Source organism: Ursus maritimus, unplaced genomic scaffold (genome assembly GCF_017311325.1).
Source record: "Ursus maritimus isolate PB19 unplaced genomic scaffold, ASM1731132v1 scaffold_26, whole genome shotgun sequence".
Classification (NCBI taxonomy): Eukaryota; Metazoa; Chordata; class Mammalia; order Carnivora; family Ursidae; genus Ursus; species Ursus maritimus.
In genome coordinates this window covers 27,006,815-27,030,655 of record NW_024425119.1, presented here as the reverse complement: position 1 = coordinate 27,030,655, position 23,841 = coordinate 27,006,815, and the positions used below count along the sequence as shown (strand labels likewise).

Here is a 23,841-nt window from a genome sequence, read left to right as displayed (position 1 = left end):
GAAGCACTATACAGGCTATCAGTCCCAGACACAAATTATGTGTACTCAGTCTTCATTGTAAGTACTCCTTTGTCTTAGCTGGGTTACATTCCAGACTCACACTCAGCTCTAGCCAGGGAATTTGGGGCATTTGAAAATGCTCCCAGGGACTTCTTTCTGTCATTTTTGTGAACTAGATATCTGACACTCTCTCAGCACAGGTAATCTAAACATTTGGATAAGAATATTAAAAATCTGTTTTCTCAAAATGCACAAGAGGAAAGTGTTCAGTGGCCTCAAACAATGAAAGAGCACATATCTAGAGGAGTTGGCCAGGTAACGAAATGAGCCATTGCCTTTGAGGCATCGAATCGATCTTTAGGAGCCTAGAGCTTTAATTGGTCAAGCAAGGAGCTGCATGGGAGGGGGGAGGGGGGATGGGAGAGTCTGGCTGGAGCCACCTGCTTAACCCCTGACTTCCCCGACAGGTGACAGGTGACGCTTTGAAAGGTAGGGGTGAAAAAGAAGGGGAAATATGCCACATAAAGTGAGGGAATAAGGAAACTCACCTGTTTGATTACTGGCTCCGTAACCACGAGCAAGCCTTCATTCAAGTTTAACGCTGGAATTTCCATTCCCGGTGACCAAAGGAACTATTGCCCCATGTTTCTGTTCCCCTTTATAGAAAAGCTATGAAACTCCATTTATGGTAGGGAGGTTCACTTCCTCTCCTCGGTTCTCGTAATTGCGTGTATTAGGTTTGAGCTATCTGCTAGACATCCAAATCAGTCAGACTCTCCCCTTCATCACTCCCCCACATTTGCTCTTGTTGCAGCCACTGATCTCCATGTTGCTAAATTCAAAGGTAAATTCTCAATCCTCAGCTTACTTGAAGGAGTTTTGACAGAGTTGCTTATACTGTCCTACAAACATTTTCTTCACTTGAGTTCCAGGAGTCCCTTGGTTTTCCTTCTACCTCCTTTTTCACCCTTTCCTAGTCTTCCACGATGATAACCTCCTCTTCTTCGTGAACTCTTACTGTTGGCGTGCTTGTTCTCTATCTGTCCTCACTTCTTTAGTGTCCTCATCCAGGATCAAGGTTTTAAACACCATCTGCGTGACGACTATCCCAAATAATGTCTATCTTTATATTACATATGCTGCTGGGACTACTAGGAGTTGTATAGCTAACTGCCTACTGGTCAACCACCCAGATGGCTAATAGGCATCTATCTCAAACTTAATATGTTTAAATCACAATCTTGATTATCCCCTAGATCCTAAATCTGCTTTACCCATAGCCTTCCATTTCGATTACTGACAATTCTACCTTTCCTGTTGTTTAAGCTAAACACTTCGCACTGCATCTTGATTCCTCTTTCTCTCACATTGACACACTCTATATATCTTAGCACCCTACTCCAGACTACCATCCTTTCTTGCCTGGGTTAATTTTAACAGTCTTTAAAATTGTCTTTAACTTCCTCTTTTGTATGCCGAATGTTTGTTATTAGCCCAACAACCGGACTAATACTTTTTGAAATATAAGTCACATTATGTCACTCTGTTCAAAACACTTCAGTGGTTCTTCATTACACTCAGATGGGAATCAATATTCTTACCAGTTGACATCTCTGTCCTCCTAGCTCTGCATCTAATCTATTGTGTGTACGTATGTGTGTGTGTTTTTCCACTAAGCTTTTTTTTGCTTAATCTGTTCCAGCCATTCTGGCCAGCTGTTCCTCAAGCATATATGAAATGATGCCACTCCTGGGACTTTCCATTGTCTTTCTTCTTCAAATGCTTTCTGCTCAGATAACTGCCTGGTTTCTTCCCTCGGCTTTTCAAGGCTTTACTCAAATTCAAGGCTTTACTGCTCAGTGAAACTTGCTATAACTGTGATATTTAAAATTACACTTCCCAGGCCATCCTCCCTAATCCCCAGACTTCAGATCTTCTTTACCCTACTCTGATTTTTCCACCGCGATACTACCTAACAACCAAATAAGTTATTTTATTTGTTTGCATTCCCACTTCCCCAACGCACACTCTTGTATGTAAGGGATTTATCTTTCTGCTCATTCACTGAGGTCTAGAAGTGGGCTTGCCACAAGTAGGACTCAATTACACTTGGGGAAAACTATCCTGTAAGAACAAGGGTCTACCCTAAAACATTAGTAGTTTTGGAGGATCATGGTGGTGCATGGAACACGGGATTATGTTCTTCCTTGTTTTACTTTTTCTGCATTTTCTGAATTCCTATAAATATGAAATAGTTTTTATATATATGTTTTAAATATGTATTTTAAAATAAATGTCAATATTACATTTGGGGGGACGTGTAGAAGCTATTAGATCACTAGATGTCACTTTCCAAATATATTCAGCATGACTTGTCTATCTATAAACCTTATAATTTTCCATTGTTGTTTTTCCAGGAACTGCTGTTCAGCCAATCAGTCTTCCCCATAAGGATGATAAGTTTGAAGCAGGGATTCTATGCATGACCAGTGGATGGTGCATGATCTCAGAGAGTAAGAGGCATCAAAAGGGTATAATAATAGTTCTTCTAGGTTTCTTTGCCCATGAGAAGCAGGAATTTTATTGGCCACAAGTAATACATTTATCCTATTTTGTTTTTACTTTTTTCCCCTGAGTTATGATGCAGTGAGAATTTCTGGTTGTCTTCCCCGTAAAAATGACTACACTTAAGGCTGTACGTAAAACTTCTGGTGCCCATTTTGGTGAGGTGTGTCAGAAAAGGCGAACGAGCAGTAACTATGACAGATGAAGAAGAATACAGTAAAGGGGTCATCAGGAAGTAGCAACAATCGTTCAGCTTCTTTGTCTTTCATGTTGTGATTTTTTACAGTAAAGAATTTCACAAAACACTGCTTCATTGATTCAAGGTTTCCCTCTTGGGGAAACTTCAGTGAGGACAGTGGTTGACTAACTTATCAGACTGTCTCCACAGCATCAGAACATTCAGACATCCTACAAGTAGTAGAACTTCCCATCGTGGATAACAGAATGTGTAACAGTGTGCCCAAGGGTATCGACTTTCCTCTCCTGGAAAGGACCGTGATGTGTGCCAGTTTTCCTGATGGAGAAGAGAATGCCTGCCAGGTCAAAAGCATCGAACAGCTTTTGATCAACCATCAATTCAGTATCATGTAGATGATAGTTTATTCCGCCTTTCCCCAGGAGCTGCTTTTGCAGGATTACTGCTTGAAAATTCTTTTTTTGTTCGTCTTTCTACCATGCTTCTACTGAAAAAGTTTACTTGACCTGGCCTGAGAGTATTACTTCCTGTCCAATGCCCATTCTTATCACTACCCCTCTTTTTGGAGAGCGGGAGAGCGGGAGGGAGGGAGGGAAGGCAGTGGAGGTGATTTCAACATTTCCAGCCTAATGGAAGGAAGCAAGAGCACTTTGGCAAACTAATTAGGTCTATTGGTGAATTAGGTTTCATTCCACCTTTTGTTAAACCTGGTGATTTTTTTTTAAAGCCTTTAATGTAGAACGTAGTGCTTACCCGGAATTTGACCAAAGATGACATAGCTATAGTAATTGTTGGATAAAACGTGTGAATGACCTCCCAAGGCTGACCCAGCAATTTACCAAGAAGACTGATCTTCACAAGACAGAGAGGGAAAAAGGGAGACTAATTTGTGAAAGACAGGAGTTTTAAGTTTTAGATAGAGAGGATAATTTACTTGGAAAGACATTTCTTTTTTTCAACTGGAGGGGCAGGGAGTCTTTATTCTTCCCCAACAAGCAGCTTGAGACCGCTATGGGAAGCTTCCTAAAATTATCTGTTGGAAAAAGTTTTGACTTTTGTTCTGGGGAGGACGGGATGGGGGTGGGAGGCGGTAGCAGGACAGGGACCAGGAAGAGTTTGGAAGGGAAGAGATAGAAATTTAGAAATATGCCACTTTCTAAATCGGAGCATGGGTAGATTAAGGGTGCTTTATCCTACCTGCATCCTTGAGAGACAATCCTTTTTTGGATTAAGCCCTCAAACAATCCTGTGCCTTTTGAAGAGAGTTTAATCTGACACAGAATCGACACATGTTCTCAAAGCCGCACATGATTATGAAGGATTAGTAAAGAAAGGATCCGAAAATCATGGGTTCTTTATCCTCTAGTGTGAGAGCCAACAGTCCTTTACATGTAGCCCCTGGGACAAAATTAGGCTTCTGTCCTGTTCTCAAAGGCTTCAGCCATTGCATGAACTTGGAGACTCTCTTCACTGGCGCTATAGGCTTGGATATGACCCAGTCTTTCCCAGCAATTCCAGGTGACAAACTAGAGTGGAAGGCTGTTCTGTAAACTCCCCTGCTCCTTCCAGTGATTTGGAATGTACATGGTTGTTCCCCAAACACGTAAGGGCAAGAGAGAAAGTAAGTGTTAGCTTGACAAGATTGCAGGCAGAGATTAGAAGGAAGTTACATCTGGGCAAAAAGAGGGTACCTTGAAAGTAATAGTGAAGAGACAAAAAGATGTCCCAAAAAAAGAAAATTGTTGGACAGTAACCAGTGGGCATCTATGCCTCTACTACTTCTCTGAGATGAGTGCTGTTGTTGGTGGGCCTGCAAAATATTTTTAACTATTGAATATTTTCAAGTTCTTTCTTTTTCTGTCCTATGAAAGGGAGACTCTGGAGGTCTGTTTGTTTGTAGAAGAGATAGTGGAATCTGGGTCCTTGCTGGGATAACTTCCTGGAGAGCTGGTTGGACTAGAGATTACACTTCTTTAAGAAAAAACCATAGAAGGGCATCCCTGGGCATTTTCTCCAAGGTGTTTGAGTTGATGAATTTTATCACTCAGAATATATGCACAGGTAGGTGTGATTTCTGTGAATTCATCCTTTCATTCTAAAGCAAAAATCGATCATGCTTATTTCAAGGGTAGTTACTCTGATATGTTGCAGATAATAGAACTAATCTCTAAAAGGACAAATATGTCTGATTTTCAATTCCTAATCCAATGTATAAGAACTTAAATCTCTAAATTCATGAGAACTGATTATCTTTCAATTTAACTTAAACTCGGACATAACCAGGATGTTCAAGTTTACGTTCATGTAGATTTTCAGGAGATTTGGGTCATTTGTTTGTATTTATAAGATTTAAAAAATAACCATTGAGAAAGGATTCTTTCTTCATTTATCCAGTTGACGTATCTCTTTCCTCTAAAGTAGTTTAGAGCACTAAAAATAAATTACTCCTCTCCCATTTCTCCCATTCACCTTTGTTAATTTTACTTGGCAGCAGTGGCGGAAAATAAGGGAGGCTTTGGAGAGTTATTTTTGTGTTGCAGCACTAAAATCTAGAGTAGGAAAACAAATGTGGGTCGAGAGATGCCCAAGCTGTCCTCAAGAACTTTCCTGCTATTTGGGAAGACAAAGGAGTAAATTGACCGATGTGACAAAAGGTAAATTGTGGATGTGCCCCAAGAGCTGTCAGATCACCAAGGAGAGGTCTGAGGAGCTCAGTCCTGAGGGACCGGAAGGTGTGCCATGCAAAGGGGTAGCATCTGTGCAAGGAATGCCCAGGAGGCAGCCTCTGCTGAGCAGAGAGGTGTGAGGATGCACAACCTAGAAGAACAGCAGTTTTGGGGCGCCTGGGTGGCTCAGTTGTTGGGCGTCTGCCTTTGGCTCAGGGCGTGGTCCCGGCGTTCTGGGATCGAGCCCCACATCGGGCTCCTTCGCTGGGAGACTGCTTCTTCCTCTCCTACTCCCCCTGCTTGTGTTCCCTCTCTCGCTGGCTGGCTTTCTCTGTGAAATAGATAAATAAAATCTTTAAAAAAAAAAAAAAAAGAACAGCAGTTTATACAAGAACCAGATTTTTTCAAGGTCAGAACCCAGTGCATCAGAACCTAGCGGTCTCTCCATCCCCCCCACCATAGTCCACGATCAGCCACCTCGCCGATGACTCGAGAAGCACCACCGTGACTCGTCCCGCTGAACACCAGAGCTACCTCTGACTAGAGCAGGCTGACCACTCACTCTCATTTGGGCATCAGAGGGAAAGTGTTCTGTTCATTGTCATTACTGCACAGGGAAATTCTGTCCTGGCAGCAATTCTATTCAGTTTTCATCATCTGGAAGAGAAGGTTAAAAAGATTAATAAGCCCCGAACAAAGGTTAATGATAACAGTATTTTAAAACGGCCATGAAATTAGCCAGTAACAGTTAATTCCACAGTCAAACGAATAGCAGAACGTGACAATTTATTTAAATAACACTGCCTTCACATCATCTTTCTAAGCTGCTCATCCCATAGTTGCTTATTTTTTCTAGCTTTCAACAATTAAAATGTGACACTGGAATCTGAAATTTCTGAGTGCATGATAGAGACTTGCCACGTCATTGCTAAAATTTGTGTACTTTTACTTTAGTGTTTTTCTACGCAGGTGTTTTATTAAAACCCAGGATATCCTAGTGAGAGATGGAGGGAAAAGCCATATGAGGTCCATGTGCTATAAATTTGAAGCCTCAGTGTGACTCATGATTTTGAAAACTGAATAAAGAAATGTTAAATCTGAAGAACTCAGATAAAGAAAAGAACATTATGATTTAGAAATTTTCTCAGTGAAATCTGAGGTCATAGCATCTAAAAACATACATTCCCATAAATATAAATTATATAAATTACACAGCTTCAATCTGTGTACCATATGTCTTGAAATTCTGTTCATAGCTGAGGTAAATAATCAACTTTTTTCTACATTTTGAAAGCTTGTAGATCTCAGGGAGCCGTGTTATTTGGAGAAAATGGGAAGATTTGTTACCCCCATTCCAAAGAGGACAGCTGTTCTCGTAATTGGTATGTATCCAAGGTAGGAATGATTCTTGGGTTCCCCCCAAAATCTGGCCATTAAGGGACTATGTTTTGGCAATTTTATCTAGTATCTCAATTTCTCAACCTGATTAACATAAAAGTCTATATATTTCACCTGATATTTTGTGGTTGGCAAGTATTTGCTGACTGTTATTTCTGATATCCACTAATACAAACCATCAACACAAGTAGTATTAAGACTGGAGCTTACCTGAATTGATGTATTCAAATATCCAAAATTAACAGCCTCTGGTCGTGAGATTGTTATGGGGATTTAGTGATTAATCCTTTCCTACTGATTTCTGTAATAATGGTAATATTTTGTTAAGTTTTGCCTAGAAGATGAAAAATAACTCATGATCTATAAGCTTCAGTGTCTTTAAACTTTTTCTACATAACCTGTCCCCTCTATGGCTAAAGTTATGTTTAAGCTTTTGGAATAAGTTTTGCAAGTACCTCACTTCCTCAAGTGTTGTAAAATAACTTTAAATCTTGTATGAGCGTTGAAAAGTATTCAAAGGTAGGTCACAGTTCTGTGAGTTTATAATCTGGAAAGAAGAAAGAGCTTGATAAAAAGTACTATACTATAAAACACAATCAAATAAGCTTTGTAATCCACACTGCCCAGGTGTAGGGTGGTATTATGGAAAATGGAGAGACTAATTCTCACTGCAGTGGTTTGTCCAGTGTGTGTGTTTATACTATAGTTGAGAGAGAGGGGGTAGGAATATGTTAGTGGAAGGGGTAGTATTGAAACTAGGCATTGAAAGATAGTTACAGTTTTGTAGCTCATGAAGTCTTTTGCAGCTCTAGAATCTAGGAGATTTCAACAGATCATTCCAGACAGAGGGAATTATGTGTAAGCAGTGGTCAGGGAGGTGGAGAATATTATGGTTGTTTGGACAGAGTGTATCGCAGGGCAGCTGGAGAGAAATGTTAGCATAAATAAGAACTAGTGTAGCAGAGGACAATGTAGATAAAAAGGCTGGTTGGGTCTTAATTGTAGAGCACCTTAAATTCCATGAGAAGAAGCTTAGACTTTTTGCCATAGGCAATGGGAAGCTAAAATGGTGGCAAGATTATAATTTATAAAATGAATTTATAATGACTGTAAATACTTGTTGTACGTACAGAGAGGGAATGATAATGGCTTAATTGAAGTCCATATTTAAATGGCTTAAAAGTATAAGTTGACTGTGCATCAACCTACTAATAATATAATACCAATAAAGCCTTTGCCATCTTTTCTTAAACTTTTAGAAAAATAGCATCTAGAATAAGAGTGAGAATCTTGTTTTATTAGAATCCTGGGTGGGGGGAGTCGGGAGGGATCTCCAGGTACAATCTTTAGAGAGGGACATTGATAAGCTTGAAATTATCTGAAGGACAGTGGCTAAGATGGAAAGAAAATTGAAACAGTATCTTGGGAAATATGGTAGAAGGAAGCAGGAGTGGTTTTGATCCAAAGAAGACTTGAGATGAGGAAGGAACTTAATCTCAGGAACCACTACAGATGTTAGCAGGAAGCAGATTTCAATCCAAATAAAGTATAATTTGAGAGATCTCTGAGACTTAATGGCCTTCCTCAGGAGTAATGAATTTCCTTTATAAGTAGGTATTTGAGAAGAGCATGGATGGCTATGGGTGAAGTTCTAGAAAGCATCGATACATTAAGTTAAGAGACTGCAGATGGCAGCCAGTTTACCCCCAAACACAGAGAACCAGCAATTCAACTTAGACAATGAAGTATTGAAGAGATTTCTGCAAGAAAGATTTTCAAGGAGAAAGGGGTTGTTATTAGTGTTAGATATTGCAGAAGTCAAAATGAGGTCAGATAAAATGCCATCGGATATTTTATTATAAATATAGTGGCTATTATATATTATAAATTTAGTGGCTAATTCCATAGGATTGTAGGATCAGGAGCTATATTCATAATTGACTAAGTGATTGTTGAAGACTGATATCTTTTCTTCACCAAGTAGTCAAAACATTTTTATCAAAGCTTTAAGATGTGTCAGGCACTGGTTTAGGTGCTAGACATACAGCAGTGAATGAAACGGACGAAAATACTAACTTTGTGGGGCAAGTTGGAAAGTGGAGAATTACTTTATAAATAATAGTAGGAAGTGGTAAGTTCTATGCAGAAAAACACAGCAAGAAAGAGGGATGGTTGTGCAATATTAGAGAAGGTGGTCAGGGAAGACCTCACTAGAAAGATGATATTTGAACAAAGGCTTGAATAAGATGAAGGAGGGAATCATACAGGTCATCTTAGGAAGGAACGTTCTTTGCAGAAGGAACGGCATGTGTGGGGGAGGAAAACTTTTGGTATATCTGGGGAACCGTTGGATCAGAGTGCTAGAGCTAAGTGAGGGGGGGAAGTGGTTGTGGTTGGCATGACCAAACTTACAGGACATAAGAAGGACATTGGATTTTACTGTAAGATGTGCAGCCGTTGGAGGAGGTGAGCAGATGAGGAGCGTGACCTGACACATTGTATTGAAAATAGACATTAGATGGGAAAGACCAAGAGCTGAAAGACTAGTTACCGCAACAGTCCAAGTAAGCATGGTGGCTTGGGACCAGGTTTGTAACAGTAGCGGTGGTGAGAAGTGGTGGATCCACAGGATTTGATAGTGAGGTGAAAATGTGGGCTGTAAGAGAGAGCCTTATGACTAACCTGAGGGGTTTTGACCTGCTGGAGGGATGGAGCTGCCTGCCATTGTTTTCTATGAGAAAGACAGTTGAAGGGAAAGAGGAAGATGGGACTGTGGCTTTTGGGTAGTAGGACAGGTTTCGAGAGAAGCAGGGGTTGTTTTGTTTTGTTTTTGTTTTTGTTTTGTTTTGTTTGGGGGAGGGATGGGTTAGGCTTAACTGTGCTTCTGAGGAGAAGAGGGAGTAAGGGAGATGAATCAAGAGAAATGTATAAATACGTGGAGGAAGTTTCATGAGAACACAACAAAAATGAATAATTACTTCCCTGGGAAAGCAACAAAAAAATTTCAGGTTACCTATAGGAAAGTTAAATAAATTTACACTAGATACCCTCTTAGTACTTATAAGGTTTTAGTTGCTTCAAGTTTAGAGGATGAAGTTGAGATTAAATAGTTAAGATTCGTAATAGCATGTAAGAACTAAAATAAGGAGTCAACGAGAGATGAATAAGGCTTTCAGCAACTTTACAATTCAGTATTAGCATGAATTTATACTGTATTTCAGCACATCTAAAACAAACTGGTTGTAAAATTCATTGGTATTTTATGTATCAATAAAGAAATAAAAAATACCCAAGATTAGGAGATTTCCACATAGACAGGACACCAAAGGCTGTACCTTCAGTATAAGGCTACACAAGGCACAGGCCCACCCACGTGGAAAGTTACGAGCCTCAGCCTTGACACCGGGTTGGGGGGGGGTGGTTAAAATCTGAGAATTTGAATCACAAACTAATACTTATGCAGGTCTGTTGTCTAAAATGTCCACCACCAGTATAGTCTGAAACACCTCAAGCAGAAAAATTAAGTAGCATGCAGTTGGTAGTGCTCCTAGGTGACTGACCAAAGATAATTTCTTTCTGGAAGAATTGTTTCCATCTAAGTTTAACAGAACTGTAAGACTCCATTTTAAGAGCCTTCTGATTTTAGAATGTCCAAATGTGGGGGGTGGGGTGAGGGTGGGAATGTGCTTTAGAAACGTAATAAGATATGGAGTCAATTTGCATACTTAGTGATTTCTCTATTAAGCTAAACAGCCTTGAGAATGGTAGAAGGATTAATTCCAGATGGAGTTAATTAATGATAAGGTAGAAACAGATAATGTGAAGAAGGAGCAAGGACTTATAGTTTCTCCAAGCCTATCTTAGTTCTGCTAGGTGGTAGCTAAATTCTCAGACATGGCAGATACAGGTCACTCAGGTGGTCTCCCTCTTTCCAGGCCCATGAGAGACATTGCATTTCTTAGAGCCTAGAACAGTGCCTGGCGTATAGTAAAGCTCAATAAATATTCGAATAGGTAAATCAATGCTTAATTTTCATCCTCCTCTCTCACTTAGCTTGACTATGCCTCAGAATCCTTTTTAACACAGCAGTCACTAACAATAAATCAGGGGATTTGAAATCTGTTTTCTATCTCTGAGGTAGAGGTTTTGAGGTAGAAAATTGGATGAACAGGAGTAAGTACTTGCCTTTGAAGCCATAAAGCCCAAAGTATATTTCCTACTATGTGTGAGGTGTGATGAATTTTTAATATCACGTCAGTTTTCTTAGTTGGAGGACGGGGAGTACTTTCTCCCTGCACTTCAGAGGGGTGTAATGAATCTCAAGAACGGTGATAGATGTGGAGTGCCTTCTCAGCTGAAGTGCCTAAAAAAAAAAAGTGAGCTTTAGAATATGCTAGACAGCTTATTGCTTTCTAAATTGAAGTGCTTAAAGAGTGATTTTTAATAATATTTTAGGCAGCCTTTTTTTAATATCGCTGTTCAAGATGATGGACTTGAAAAAGCAAACCAGGGAGTTTCTGGTTAGGGAGGAGAGATTTGGTAAGAATTATTGTGTTTGGGCTTTAGAAACTGCGCATTAAAAAGTTGGATAACTCCTGCGGTCCTGAACATTACTACTTGAGGGCAGTGAGCCTGTTCACAGGTCTGAGGTGGTTGATAAAGACTGTCAAGTTCTAGAAGCTTGCTCTGACGTGTTAGCTTCCAGGCACGATTGCTTTGCACTCAGATGAATGTGAGACATGGACGACGCTAAGGATTTATGGTCTGCTGGGTTTTCTTTTCTTCAACAATATGAATTCCTGTAGGAAAATAAAGGTGGAGGATGATGTGTTAAATCATGTAAGACTACCTTCAGAACATTTAGACACATTTCTAAAGCTGTTAGTAAAAGGTCACAGCTGACCTTACCGGGAGTTAGATGACATGGCAGCCACAGGGACTGTGACCCGGGCTGACCTTGGAGGATGTGACTGGTTAGAGTTAACATATGCAGCATGGTCAATCTATAATTCATGATCCATAATTCAACTTCTGGGTGAACATTATGAATTTTCAATTAGACTATTAACTTAGAACAAAGAGATGAATCTTGGGTTCTTCAATGTATAGATCAGAATTCCAGCATTGTATAACTGAATGAAAGTTAAAGAGTGCCTTCTGGTCGTTCTCTAATTAACCTCTCTATTTGTTGGATTCATGCCGGCAATTTGAGCATCAACAAATTACTCTCACATAAGGATTCCATTGCCTTTTATCTCCTAATAGCCTTTAAAATTTTGTTATTGGTGAGTTATGAGCTAAAGCCCAGACACTAGGTCTTATTTGTCACACTCGACTGTGCCATTGATTATATTTTCTCTGCCTTCCCCTATCTAGCTTATGTATGTGGAGAATAATGGTACCAGAAGATAAAATTGTCCTGATAAAATTTACAAGCTTAAACATACAAAATCAAGTTGGATGTGACCATGACTATCTGTCTTTACAATCAAGCAGTGGAGTGCTTATTAGTACGTATGTCACATTAATTTTGACTTGTCATGTTAGAGTATCTAAGCAACCAGAGATGTGCAGAGAGACCTAAAGTTAGATTTCTGCCCCTAGGACATCTTCCGTACTGTCCCTTTCTGGAAGGGGTGACTGTGTGTGGTAGGAGAGGAACCGATGACCAGCACATTGACTGAGCTTTCTCTATTCCCTACTTAAGTTCAATAACATTGATCTCACAACTATCCGAAACTTCCTTTCAAGGCAATATCTACGTTTTTTTTTTTTTTTAACCACAAAAGTGGGTGCGTGTTTGCCAAATTTGGTAAACACAGATGAGTAAACGGAAGAAAATATAAACCATTAACAATCCTGCCACCCAGAGCTAAGTGCTGTTACCATTTTGAGGTACTGCGTATTCATTTGTATGTCTGTACACACTGAGCTCCGTATTGTTTTACAATGTTCTCTTCTCTCATGACAGCAGATCATTTCAAGTCATGTATAGAATACCTCTTATAAACTGCAAGCATAATTAATAACCTTAATTGAAATGTGTGAAGTATCTTGATAGTCTCTAGAGCCAGTACAGACCTTGGTCTCTAGCATGGGCCAGTGGTAAGGACAAATACCTCTTTGCAAATTGACAGGATGCTGTAGAGAAGGTATTGTGCCAAGGGTTATATTCGTGGACTAAATGATTTCACACTTCAGGCCTGCTATTTACCAACTAACTGTTCTCTCAACCAATCAGTTGTTAAGAATCAGCTATGTACCAGATATTATATCAAGCCCTACACATATATAGAGTGGCCGTTTTTACAGCCTCTGCTCTAATGAAATTACAGTTCAGTGAGTTAACCAAAGGTGTACCATATAGTACGAAATGACATAGCATAGGCAATGTGCTGTGGTGATTCAGAAAAGGTAGCTCTTACCTCAGTGGGTATTTGGGGAGTTTATGAGAACTGGGCTTTGAGTTGGGCCCTGAAGGATAAGTAGAATTGAGACATGTGAGATTGAGTTTGAGAAAGCAAATGGAATATAAAACCATTGACAGAGTGTGAGAGAATTAACCACTAAATAGTTCGGTGTACTGAGAGCAGAGAGTTCCCGGAAGATAATATTAGGAAAACACATATAAGTTTCTGCCATTTTAATGCTATTTCAATCTCTTCTCCTTTTAAGGTAAGGTCTGTGGAGGTCTGTTCCCTTCACCACTGCTGACAGAGACCAATGAGGCCACAGTCACACTCGTTTCTAGGACAGGAAACAGTGGCAGCAGCTTTGAGCTGACCTTCACTGCCGTACGGAAGAGCTCAGGAGCAAGTATCTCCCATATTTAATTCCTTGACGTTTTTATCTGATATGGGGGTAAGGAAGAGGGAATGCCTCTGGCCCTTCACTTTGCTGTTCCCTGACACTTCCACAGGTTCAGGCTGTGGGAGTGTGGCTGCACAGGTGGAACGAGGGACAATTCACTCTGCCGATTATTCTGACTTGTATCCCACGGATGTGAGGTGTCATTGCTTCTTTCATGCTCCAGAGAAACACATTATAAAGGTAAGTAACTTTCAGGGAGGCTCTCTACTTCATCAAGAGCTTAGCTGTGTTGGTTGGGCAGAACTTGCTTCATCTGGACCAGGAAATGGCCACTATGACTAGGAACTTCTATTTGCTATAGATAGATGATAGATGATAGATAGATAGATAGATAGATAGATAGATAGATATGGATCTATATATGTTGTTTGAAACGTTTCAGCAGTTGGAGAGAGAATGCAATGATAAGTATGCCCCCTTCTCCTCTAACTCCCATCCCGCCTCCTCATGGCGAACACTGGCTACGTATCTCGAGTATCCCTAGAGACTCTGAGCCCTTACAAACATGCATATATTCATATTGCTTAGCAGTGCTTTTTCTACTTAAAAATATCCCAAAAATCTTTCCAAATGAGTCCACAGAGCTCTTTTTAACAACTGCATAAAATTATATTATGTGATAATCCATAATTTCTGAAGCCAATTGCCTATTAAGAGACATTTAGTGGGTTTCCAGTCTTTGTCCATACCAACAATGCTAGTACATTCCTGTGTCAGTGTTTTGGGTGCATGTGGACGTCCGTAATTCCCGGAGGTGGCCTTCGTGTCAGAGGGTTTGTACATTTTAACCTCCTAGTCATTGCCAAATTGCTCTCCAAGGAGGCTGCCATGACTTACGCTTCCATCAGTGGAATAGGAGGGGGTAACTGAGGACCTTTTCATGTGCAGAGGGAAGCTTTTAAAGTTTATCTCTTCTGTTCCTTGACCACTTCTCTGGTTATGCTTCTAGTTTGTACAGTTGGAATTTGAGGACTTTATCACTGAATGTAGCCGAAACTGTGTTAATGATGCTGTTACGATTTATCCTGAAGAGGAGCACGAGTTAGGTGGGTAACATTCCATCTGAAAAGCATGAGAGTGGCTGCAACACTTACCGGCCTCCTTGGGTGCCACAGAGTCAAATGGGAATAAGGATTTCTTATTCTGGAAACTCATGTGTCAGAAAACCTTAGCTTTGGGGCACCTGGGTGGCACAGCGGTTAAGCGTCTGCCTTCGGCTCAGGGCGTGATCCAGGCGTTATGGGATCGAGCCCCACGTCAGGCTCCTCCGCTACGAGCCTGCTTCTTCCTCTCCCACTCCCCCTGCTTGTGTTCCCTCTCTCGCTGGCTGTCTCTATCTCTGTCGAATAAATAAAGAAAATCTTAAAAAAAAAAAAAAAAGAAAAGAAAACCTTAGCTTTAACCCATGAGCCAACAACGGATTCACCAATAAGGTTTTTAATAGAAACGTGCAAGATGTAGAGAGCATTTCAGAGTATTTGGAAGGTGAACTTTTCCCACAGTAACGCTGAGTACCACTTTGGCAGGTACTGAAGGTAAATTTTTTAACTCCTTTCTGTGTAAATCTCTTCAATTGCTGATATTTTTATGTCCAAGAAAAGTAACCAAAAGAAGCAACTAAAGCTGTAATTCCTACTTGAGTCTTACAGGTTCATTTTTGGAACTTACACTTCAAATATACTATCATTTCTGACCTACCAGTTCGTCTAAAAAAAATGATCCCTTCCAGTCGTGCCGCCATTTCCTAAAAACCTACCACCTGTCCCGTAGCTAAGTGTTGGTGTGGGTCGGAGATCAGGAGCATAGGTGGGTTGGGAATGTTTATTTGGGTACTCAAGGCAGGTAAGTAGAGGCACAGTCCCCTCATCCGGCAGAACGGGACCTGTATAGGGTGGGCTTCGGCTGAAGCAGATCGCAGGTGTTACTTATTCACATGAAGTGTAGCCGTATTCTGTTTGGAAAGAGGAATACCAAGTTTGGGATTTTTAACTCGCCTCTTCTCATTGTGTTCATTAATCAACTGAAGTTTCTATGCATACTAAAAATCAGATGTCTTTACCCTGTCTGTAGAGTGTTCTTCTGTGAGATAAAATTACACAATACTTAGTTATCTTGAAGCTAGTGTTTAACTCCCACATGAAATGGAAAGGTGTGCCAACAAACCGAAGTTGAAGAAAACCAGAATTGCTGGAAAAAAATTAATTGGATAATGTTTTACCTCTGTTTTCTGATTTTTTTTAAAAAAAATTATAACTATAAGTCAAACTTCCCTAAAACTTTGACAGCTAAACTTTGTGGAATCTTGAACCCTACTCCAATATTCAGCCCTAATAACATGCTGGTGATTCATTTTAAAAGTGACGGTAAAAATAACTTCCAGGGTTTCAAGGCTAGATTCACATTTTGCTCTCAGGTGAGTATAAGCGCTTGCACAGTAGTGATTTTTGCTTGTGAAAATAGTTATACAGAAGATCACTTAGCCACGTGTACTTGAAACTAGGGTGCTTGAATCACCTTGGTGGCAAAATAAAAATGCAGTTTCCTGCGCCCACCCCTGAAGATTTAGATTCTGTAGATTGTGATGGGGCCCAGGAATCTGTGCTTTCACAAGAAGCTCAGGTGAAACCAAGAAAACTACATCCGCTGAATGATCAAAGGAGACCCTAAGCACCTTATATGGAAAGTAGATAATTTAAATGAGGGAATGTGATTCAGAAATGAGATCAACTAGCTGTGTTTTGGGATGTTTCAGGGTTTTGAAGGACTAATAGTTTTCCAGTCATTAAACAAAGCAGGCTTTACTTAGATAAAAGGAATATCATCTGCAGTGACCCTACTGTAGAAGAGAATGGGTGATGGACAAAAAGCTGCAAATAGTCTCTCATGCTCCATTCCCCCTTCTGATCACCCCCCTTTATCCCTTTCTTCCCCTACCGATCCTCCTAGTTCTTATGTTCCATAGATGAGAGAAATCATATGATAATTGTCTTTCTCTGCTTGACTTATTTCACTTAGCATTAAAAAAACATTAAAAATTTTTTTTAAAAAATTAAAAAAAAAGTTCCAGGTTTTTTTAAAAAAAAAGCTGCAAATAATTCGACATTGTTCAAATTTTGGGAAGAATTATAGAAAAGGTAAGAGTTAGATCATAATGGGTTCAGGGCATTCAATTTTAGGTACCAGAGTGCTAGGATCTCTAGCTAACATTTATCGATTACTTGCTCTCTACCAGGTATCAACTAAATATTTCTCATGCATTATGACATTTATTCCTCCTTATAAACGTAAGAGGTTTATACATTGCTCTCTTTTTCACAGATGAGGGATGAGAGGTTTCAGAGAGGTTGAGTAGCTGTTCTCAAACATGGGTAGCTGCCAAAAGAAGGAGCCAGAATTCAAACCTTGGTAGTAATGTGAAGGTAGAGATAGAGAATAGGGGTAAATTTACATGCAAAGAGACTAGTGAAGAAGTCATCGTAGGAATTTATTCTAGATCTATTCCCTGATTAGGTATATTGTGGCAAAGGTAACATATGAAATAGAAAAATCCAGCATGATTTTTAGGACTCTAGCCTGAGGGGAAAGATGGATGGTCAAGCCACTAACTGATACAGAAAAGCATAACAAGACCATGTTCACTGTTGAAATCAGTTGGTTCCGTTTGAGACAAGTGGATTTTTATGAGCTTGTGGGAGATCCAGGTGCAGACATCTGGCAGTCCTGGCTCTAGAATTCAGAAAAAAAGACTTAGATTAAGAGAGAAATGAGGAAGTCATATATATGTAAATGAATAGTAATAGGGTTATAAACAGTACCTTGTGGAATATCTTTCAGCTGAAGGATAGGATCTTGAAGAAAAAAAAAAAAAGTCTGAAATTGAGAAGAGATGGCCATAGATGTATCAAGAAGAGCAAGAGAGTGATTTCATGAAGCCAAGGAAGGAAGAAATGCTTAAGAGTCAGATACAAGAGGAATGTTAAGAAATATATAATAAATCACATCTATGGGATCCGACATTTAGTACTGGAAAGGTAGTATTAGTGAAAACGTTAGTAAGCAAGGAGGGTCAAATGGTATAGACTACTTTAAATATTTTTAGTTGAAAAAATCTTTATAGACTCTTTAAAACGAGTTGGATCAATATCATCCCCCAAAATCAATCCTGTATCTTCTGCAAAAGCTATTCCATATGGTTGGTTGATGGTCATGCGGTTACTATGTGTTTAATCTTTCTTCTTTGGGAAGCCTCATTTTACATTGATATAACTCTGCTGTGAAGAATGAATTTTAGGTCCATGAAACTTCCAGAATCTTGCATATGGAATCATAAATAGAGGGAAGAAGAAATAAGCTTTATGATTGGAAGAAACGCGTACAGAGAGCAATCCTTTGTTCTCGTCTATACCTGTGCAACCTTAAATATTTAAAATATTTTCCTAGACTCCATATTTAATATGATTATACATTTTTGGGCAAAGGGAGAAAACAAAACTTTTTGTTTCATTTTAGCACACTCTGGCAAATTTTAACTTGTAATCTGAAGTGTCTGGTCAAAAATTATGATCTTTCATTGTTCTATATGCACGTATTGAATATGGTCTAGTTGATGGGCTGTAATAGAAAGTAGTACAGGGAACTGTAATAGGAGAAATTGTCTACCTCTTATGGGGAAGTCAGAGGAGGCTCCATAGAGAAATAGCACCTGAGTTAAGTCCAACAGGGGAAAGGCATTTGGATGTCTGAGTGCTTTTGGCATGTTTGAGGATTGGTAATTTTCTTTCATACCGTGAGAGAGAGAGGAAACAAAGATATATAATGAAGAATCTTGTATGCTCTGTTAACTAACAAAAATTTCCTACTAGAATATGAGTTCCATGGGGGCCAAGATTTTTGTTCTGTTCACTGATAGATCACTGATATCTAGAACAGCAGTATCTCGAGTACCTGGCAATACCAAGCACTAAAATGTTTATTAAATGAATGAGTAAATATTATTCTGTAGACCAATAACTAAAAACCTAATTGCTTAGCAGAGTCACCTAGGCAAGCTTTTAAGATCAGATTCCTCAGAGGTGGGGTCTTGGGAGTTGGTATCTTTATAAAGCTCATCTGGTATTTTCGAATTACTTCTGTTGCTATTGCAAGTCATTGAAGGAGGCGTGTGTTCTTCATTATTTCAGTTGGATGGGTCATTGGTTTCATCTTCTTTGCTATAGGCATCTATGGCATCCCTCCATTTAGTCTCCAGAGGCGTTCCAGAAGAATTGTAGGGAGGGAAGAAGCCTGCCCCCACTATATGGCAGGTGGGTGTGAAGTTTCTAGGCAGTCACCAGTGTGGAGGGGCCATCCTCAATCCCACTTGGATTCTGACTGAAGCCCACTGTGTGCAATCGTGAGTGAAACTGATGATATTTTAATAATGTATTTAGCACATGTATTTATAGACTGTGCCTAGGACATAAGTATAATTATCTAACTACTAAAGTCATCCAGACTAATTTTAAAGCAGGAATCTTTCAGTGATTTTCTCCATAGCAATCTAGCCTCTATTTGAACAATGTCAGTGTGGAAAATGTTAATCAAACCTTGAAATTGCTCATCCCATTTATGGCAATCTCTGATTAGTACGTGGAGCACAAGTCTGCTTCTCTGTAGCAGAAATCTATTGTTCCAAATTTACTGGGGTTCCAGAACACAAGAACTAAGTCTGTTTCTTCTTTCACATATAGTGCTTCCTGTACCTGAAGACCTCTCTCACATTGTCCTTTAATTTCATCTTAAAGCTAAATGCTCATCGTTCTATTGTTTGTCAGTAATTCTAGATGCCTCATCATGCAGTGTGACTTCCCCCGGATTGATTTAGTGTTGTGTTTCTTAAAATATAATTTACAAAAGTGGAGAGAACAATAGGGTAACCTACCACCTTGGTCACTGGACTACTAGTGAACTAAAATTTTGATTAACTTTTTCAGTGTTTTCAAATTATGAATTATGCCATGATATGAAAAAATGTACATAATATATATATATGTGGTCTAAAGAATAGAAGATAAACATATGTGTCCCTGCCATTCAGTTTAGGAAGAATCTACTCTTCTTAAGACCCTCTACTGCCCCTGCCAAGAGGTACACCCTATGCTAAATTTTGTATTTGTGATACATTTCCTTTTTTTAATTTTAACATCTATAAATCACTAAAACAAGCCTAGTGTTTGATTTTTCTTGGTTTTGATAATGTAAAAGAATTGTAGTTTATATTTTTCTGTGACTTGCTCTTATCCTCTTGTTATATAGATAAGCCACATGACCATGTGTGACTGTAATTCATTCTCAGTCCAGACTACCCAAGTCAGTCACCTGTTGGCGAGTTCTGGATGCTGGTATTGTTTGTGTTTTTGTCAGCTCCTCAGATGATTCCAAAGTACAGCCATGATCAAGAACCACTTCCTGTCTCTCTGACCCCAACAGGACCACTGCTGTGCTTGCTCCCAGGGGGCCGGCCCCGTTCCTCAAACATGCTACACCACGACACTTGGTCCTGTCTCAAGATGTGTGTGGCTGCTGTTGCCTTTGCCAGTCAGGATACCATATTACATTTAGCAGGCATGTCATGCAAGGCTCCTCTTGGCTCTAAGTATCACAGACTTGCCTTGTTTTTGATGACCTTCCCAGTTTTGAGGAGAACTCATCTGTTATTTTGTAGAAGGTCCCTCCATTGGAGTTTGTCTAATATTTCCTCGTGGTTTTATTGGGATTATGGTTTGGGAGGAGGAAAACCACAGCAGTAATATGCCATTTTTATTATGTCATTTCAAGGTTACATGTTCTCAGCGTGACTTATCACTGACGATGTTAACCTTGAGCACTGGCTGAAGCGGTATTTGCCAAGTGTCTCCATCATAGTTACGTTTTCCTCCTTTCCACACTTACTCTTTGGAAGCCAGTCACTTAGGGCAGACGACACTTGAGACATTGGGTATTAAGCTCCACTTCCTTGAGTGCAGAGTATTTATATAAATTGTTGGAAGTTTTTCTGTATGGGAGATACGTCTCTTCTCTATTTATTTGTTAAATAATTTGTTTATGTCAGTATGGACTCGGGGACATTTATTTTAAAATACTACATAATACTACATAAAATAACATTCTGTTGCTCGAATTGTTCCAACTTTGACCCAGTGTCACCTCTTTCAGTGTCTTTCGTGTGTGTCCATTTGTGACACTACAGAATGCTCCAGGTTTATCTTACATGTTCCCTGCTGAGTCCTGGAATCAGTCATTTCTCCAATGAGCCCTGGTTTATTTGACTGGAGAGTGGTATGAGAACTCAAGGTCTCAGTGGCAGGTGTATGAGTTGCTATTAGGGTATTAATGGCACTAGGTCCTCTCAGCAGACAGAACTAGAAAATATAGCCAGGCACATGAACCCGTTTTATAAACGTAGCTTTCTTCCTGTATCTACATTTAGCTAAACATGAGTCCATGTGGATGTTTCCAACTCAGTCTAATACCACATCATTCACTCTAGGCCTTTCCTCTTTTGGAGATGCTCATTTTATACTAATTCTATCTGAATTCATTTTTATGTATCATGGAAAAGAAGCCTCAATAGTAGCTGATTAATTAGTAAAAATTAATTGTATGTATTGGAGAAGACAAATATTAGTATTGAAGCTTGAGGCACAGAAGAAGTTTTGGCAGATTCCCTTGTCAAATAGTATAGTCTATTCTTGAATTTATGTGACCAGACACCTTGCAGCAAGAAACAGACCATAGCAAGACCATTCTTCATAAGGTGGACATTCAACTTGATGAGTCAGTTGAGATTAATAAATACAATCAGCCGTAAATGTCTGTGAACCATTTAAGTTGACCACAAAAGGAACTTGTATGCAATTTCATCAGTGATTTCTTGATTTCTTTAAAAAAAAAAAAAGATTTTTATGGGGCACCTGGGTGGCTCAGTCATTTAGCATCTGCCTTCAGCTCAGGTCATGATCCCAGGGTCCTGGGATCAAGCCCCGCATTGGGCTCCCTGCTCAGTTGTTCTCCCTCTGCTGCTTCTCCCTCGGCTGCTCCCCCTGCTTGTGCTAACTCTCTCTCTCTGTCAAATAAATAAAAATCTTCTAAAAAAAACTTAAAGATTTTTATAATAGTAATTCTTGTGGGAAAAGGCAGTTAAAAAAATTATCAAGAAAAAATCTAAACTGTCTCCATTTCATGAATCCGTTCCTTCTCTTTAGAAATGACCAATATTAAGAATGTTTTAATTATCAGATTTTCTACTAACATTGAAGCACACAGGTATATATTTTATAGTATTTGTATATACCATATAGTTTTATGATTTTTTGCACAAAACATTGTGCTTTCTATTTATAGTGATATGGAAAATGTCCGTGTGCCTCATTTTTTAACTCTTCATAGTTGTCTAACTTCTTTTACCAAAGAAATGTCTTTTTGAAGCTATTCCTTGCAGTGTATGGCTCTTTACAACGGAAGTGTTTGATAGGCCAGGTAACAAAAGGGGTACGTTCCACTCATGCCTGGCTTTTGCGGGAACTCTGCAACTGTTTTCTTCACGCACTTGTTTCTCCCGGCCTCTTCTTCATCAACCTGGTAGACATCCAGGGCTCCATCCTCCATTGAAAGGGGCTTCTGTGTATCCAGATCCATTGATAAGTCAAGTTTGCCATGTGGGATAAGCCAGCTGGGGAGACATCATTTTTGCTGACGGTCACCAGGTGCCAGGCTCTCTGACCTCATTGGGTAGCACTGCAAGGACATTAAGGATCACTGACAGCAACATCGTACCACCTCCCATGGCTTGCCTGGCACTGGTTGCTCTTCGTGTCAGTTCTCCAACTTTAGCATACACCAGGATCGCCTGGAGGGTTTCTGAATCTGTAAGTCTGTCGTAATTTGTGTTTGTAATCCGTTCCCAGGTAATGTTGTTCCAAACTTAGGGAAAACTGACGTTCTTCTTTTGCTGATCCACACTGGTCTTTGTGCTCATTTGGGATTTTTAACTCCCTTCAGGGCACTAAATTCACTTTGCAGTTAGACATTGGAATCTTTGTCTCAAACCTAAATTTTTGCAATTTCAGCTACTTTTTTTTTTTTCTGTAATGCAGCAGTGATACTTTCTTCTCCAAAAGCAGAAGTGTCCCACGTGGATGTCCCATTCTTGGATGGGGGATAAGACCCCAAGGATATAAATGAAACTTGGTTACGAGCAAGGGGGAGGATAGGATGGAGAAGCCTATCACTTGCTACTTTGAGCTGTCATCCCACTATTGGAAAAACTCAGGCTTTGTTGCCTCATAACACGTATGTTGCTCTGTCATATGCTTTTTACACAGTGCTCTCTACCAAATTAGAGGATAGTTGATGACTGTGCACATAAAACTTCACTAGAAATTGTGATCTCCACTATCAACTATACCATGATTTTTATTATTTCATTTTATTGTGTGCACCACCCTCTATATAAAGGAGTAGAGTGGCTTTAAGAAATAAGTTTCTTTACTACCAAGTTATAATTTAGAGGGTGACTTTGAAAATAAAGTTCAATCCTTCTGTTCCAGTGCATGGCAGATAATAACAGCAATAACGGCTCCCATTCCGGAGTCATTACCATCTGCAGGGTACTTGCCAAGCACTTTACCTGAGCAAGCTCCCTTACTAAAGGCAGAATGAAACACATGAAGAAGTCAGACCCCTCATGCAAGGAACTGAGATGAGCATGGTTATGACTAGAGAGAAGAAGCCTACGTGTATCAAGAAACTTCTACGAATAAAGTACACCGAAAAATACTTTCAGTAACTTTATTTTTCCTAAGGAAACAGTTTTGAAAAATTAAAGAATCTCCAAACTGAAGTGACAGAATATCTGGGACAGTTGAGGAATTCTTTCCTCAGATATTTCTTCAGCTGGAAATCTTGCAGTGGCAGATTAATGGATGGTGATTTCAGTTTTGTGGGTTTTTTTTTTTTTAACATCCTTTTGAAGTATATCAAAAGTATGCAAATCTTAGGTTTATAGTTAGAACGATTTGCACACAGGGAGCACCCCTGGAACCAGCACCCACATCACGAAACCAAATACTGCCAACACCCAGCAGCTCCCTTTGCCTCTTGCAATCA

General features: G+C 39.6%; 1 protein-coding gene across 1 annotated transcript in view; it reads left to right on the top strand.

Moving 5' to 3' along the window:
- The window catches only part of OVCH1 (ovochymase 1), a 48,867-nt gene that overhangs the window by 2,823 nt on the left and 22,203 nt on the right, over positions 1-23,841 (top strand). The window contains 12 exon segments of the mRNA XM_040641903.1: positions 2,418-2,513; positions 2,954-3,105; positions 4,633-4,845; positions 6,706-6,809; positions 12,202-12,335; positions 13,501-13,641; positions 13,745-13,875; positions 14,645-14,741; positions 15,981-16,124; positions 17,828-17,887; positions 18,912-18,990; positions 18,992-19,087. Coding sequence (XP_040497837.1) covers positions 2,418-2,513; positions 2,954-3,105; positions 4,633-4,845; positions 6,706-6,809; positions 12,202-12,335; positions 13,501-13,641; positions 13,745-13,875; positions 14,645-14,741; positions 15,981-16,124; positions 17,828-17,887; positions 18,912-18,990; positions 18,992-19,087 — 1,447 coding nt within the window.